The 3,318-nt window shown below is 37.1% G+C and overlaps 1 protein-coding gene across 1 annotated transcript in view; it reads right to left on the bottom strand.

Moving 5' to 3' along the window:
* Nucleotides 1–3,318, bottom strand: part of LOC109539202 (neurogenic locus Notch protein) — an 83,936-nt gene that overhangs the window by 19,425 nt on the left and 61,193 nt on the right. The window contains exon 9 of the mRNA XM_048668537.1: nt 378–560. Within this exon, the coding sequence (XP_048524494.1) occupies nt 378–560 (183 nt within the window). The remainder of the gene's footprint in view (nt 1–377; nt 561–3,318) is intronic.

Below are 3,318 nucleotides of genomic sequence, written 5' to 3'. Positions count from 1 at the left end.
ATTTAGGCCTGCGGAGCCTAAATAAATCGGGCAAAACGTCGGCAATTTTAAAAAACACACTTTTGTTTATACGTTTTAATACCGGGATTTGCATCGGTGCGAAAACAGGAGTTTCTTTTTGAACCAAAACTAATACTCAACACAGCAGCAAACAACAAGCTGTTTCCCCCGGGACATTTTCAAACAATCCCCGGTATAAAACCAGCTCGTTGTCCCTTGCAAGGCTTGACCAAATTCAGAAATCTAGAAGAGCCTGTTTTGATGGCGTTTAAAGCCGATCGTTAGAGTATTTACGGTCGGTTCCGACTTGAATTCTGCAAATTAGTGGCCGATTTCCTGCAATGTTCGCGCTAATTAAATGCAGCAAACGCACTTACCGGGCATGCAGACACATCGGAAAGTGCCTGGATCGTCCAAGCAGGAGCCATCGTTGTGACATGGATGCGATTCACACTCATTCACGTTGGTTTCACATCGCGGTCCAGTGAATCCTTGCGTGCAATTGCAGGCAAAAGAACCCGGCGTGTTCACACAGATTCCATCGTGTTCGCATGGAGAACCTGAAAGAAAAATGCCACTAATTAGGAAAAAATTGCATCTTGGCCCGGTGAGTCATTCGGAGCATCATCATTATCAAACATCAAGCAAATAGAGGCTCCAAATAGAGGCAACTTTCACGCATTCTTCCCTTAGGCTGGAACACAATTTCCAATTAATCTGTCAAGGAACATTTGCATAAAAAGTGGCGATGATGAGAATGTCCAAGACGGAACAGTTCGATAGCCCCAGTGGTTCGTGAACAAGGTCTTAGAAACAGTGAGATTCGTTATGCAAACAAAGTTGTCGACCTTAAACCAAACATAATCGATTTTTTGTTGTTCTGATTGTCTTTTAACGTGAATAGGAGGATTATTCACGCATCGACGACGGGAATCTTCTAAACAAATAGCGCGCTCTGCGTCCGAATATTGCTGAGTAATAACGAAATCGTGTTAAAATCGTTCAAACCAGTTGTTCATTGGAAAATCAACGAAACAACAAAACGGCCCCATGTAAAACGCAACTACAACAAAACACGAAACTGATGCAGGCTTGAATACATCATCAACTGATTTGCATTCACTAATGCTTTTGTTAATTAATATTGCCGTTAGTGCATTGTTTTCACACGTGTCTTTGCAAACTAATGAAGATTCTTGCCAATGCACAACAAACCCACCATGTAGTTCTCTAACTTTCCTTCAAGTCGCACCTGAAGCTGCTTTTTGCGCTCTTTGTTGGTCCGAAAATAACAGTTTTCGCCCAACAACAAACCCTGCCATAAAAAACCTAATTCACCATCTAGAGCAAGTTTCGACTTGAAATTTCCACAAATTATAGCCGATACTACAGTCTAAGAACTCACAAAATTTCATCCGCATCGCAGCCCAGGATTTTTTGTGCGCTTTGTAAATATTGGTCTAAAACTGAACAGTGATAATCTTTAGAAGATATTTTCATCTATGCACCCTGAAAATGTAAGTCAAGTTTCTTGAAAAGCTTCTTTTTTTTTTGAGCTTTATAAATACTGGTGCGAAAATAAACGGTTTTACGCCACTGCGGACCTTTCGATAAAATATCACAACTTGTAATATAGAGCAAGATGCGACTGAAACGTTTTGCGACCTATAGAAAATACTTCGCTCTAAAAACCGTCAATTTTTCGTTCAAATCCCATCAGTCGATGTTTTTTGCGTGTTTTGTACATGTCGGTTCGAAAATGAACATTTTTTGCAAATGTAGACTGAAATTAAAAATTGTAACTTGTAATCCAGAGCAATCTACGACTTGAAAGTTTTACAGCCTATAGAAGACACTTTACGCTAAAAACTCGCATATTTTCATTAAACTCACCAGAGAAGATAGTTTTTGCGACCTTTGTAAATGTCGCTTCGAAAATGGACATTTCTTGCAACTAAAGATCCTCCAATAAAAATCATAACTTGTAATCTGGGACAAGACACTAATTGAAATTTTTACAACCTATAGAAGACACTTTGCTCTAAAAACGCCCAAATTGTCATTTAAAACCATGCCAGAAGGTGTTTTTTTGAGTGTTCCCTAAATGGCGACTCGAAAATGCGCATTTTTCGCAACTGTAGACCCTCTGTCAAAAAAATTGTAACTTCTAATCTAGAGCAAGATGCGAGTTGCAATTTTCGGAACTTACAGAAGACACTTCGCTCTAAAAACTTAAATTTTCATTTAAATCACATCAGAATATTTTTTTGCGTGTTTTGTCAATTTTTAAAAACAAAAATAAGATACTTCACTCTAAAAACGTGAAAATTTTCATTTGAAATCACACCAGAAGGTGTTTTTTGCGTGCTTTCTAAAAGTTGGGACGAAAATTGGCATTTTTGCCACTGTCGACGCTCCAATCAAAAAGCGAAACTTGTAATCTAGAGCAAGATACGACCTAAATTTTTGGAACTTACAGAAGACACTTGGGTCTAAAAACCCTAAAATTTTCATTTAAATCACATCAGAATATTTTTTTGTGTGCTCTGTCAATGTTGGCTCAAAAACAAAAATTTGCAAGTGAAGTGCAGATTATCCAATCAAAAATCGTTTACTTGTAATCTAGAACAAGATACGACTTGAAATTTCCACAAACTATAGAAGACACTTCACTCTAAAAACGTCGAAATTTTCATTCAAATCTCACCAGAAGATATTTTTTGCGGGCTTTGTAAATGTTGGCTCGAAGATGGTTTTTTGCAAATGTATACCCTGAATTGAAAAAATCGTAACTTTTAATCGAGAACAAGTTGCCACTTAAAATTTCTACCAACCATAGAAGACACTTCACTCTAAAAACGTGGAAATTTTCATTTGAAATCACACCAGAAGGTATTTTTTGTGGGCTTTCTAAAAGTGGGGACGAACATTGGCATTTTTTGCCACTGTCGACCATCCACTAAAAAAGCGAAACTTGCAATTTTTAGAACTTACACAAGACACTTCGCTCTAAAAACTCTTAAATTTTCATTTAAATCACATCAGAATATTTTTTTGCGTGTTTCGTCAATTTTTTAAAACAAAAATTTGCAACTGCAGACTCCAATAAAAAATCGTTCACTTGTAATCTACAGTAAATAACGACTTGAAATTTCCACCAACTATAGAAGATACTTCACCCCAAAAACGTGAAAATTTTTATTTGAAATCACACCAGAAGGTGTTTTTGCGTGCTTTCTAAAAGTTGGGACAAAAATTGGCATTTTTTGCCACTGTAGTCCCTTCGAAAAAAAATCCATAACTTGTAATCTAGAGCAA

This window comes from Dendroctonus ponderosae, unplaced genomic scaffold (genome assembly GCF_020466585.1).
Source record: "Dendroctonus ponderosae isolate FM_Combo_2020 unplaced genomic scaffold, Dpon_F_20191213v2 Dpon_F_20191213_7, whole genome shotgun sequence".
NCBI lineage: Eukaryota > Metazoa > Arthropoda > Insecta > Coleoptera > Curculionidae > Dendroctonus > Dendroctonus ponderosae.
Note: the sequence above shows the minus strand (reverse complement) of the source record. Positions and strands in the feature narration are given on the sequence as shown.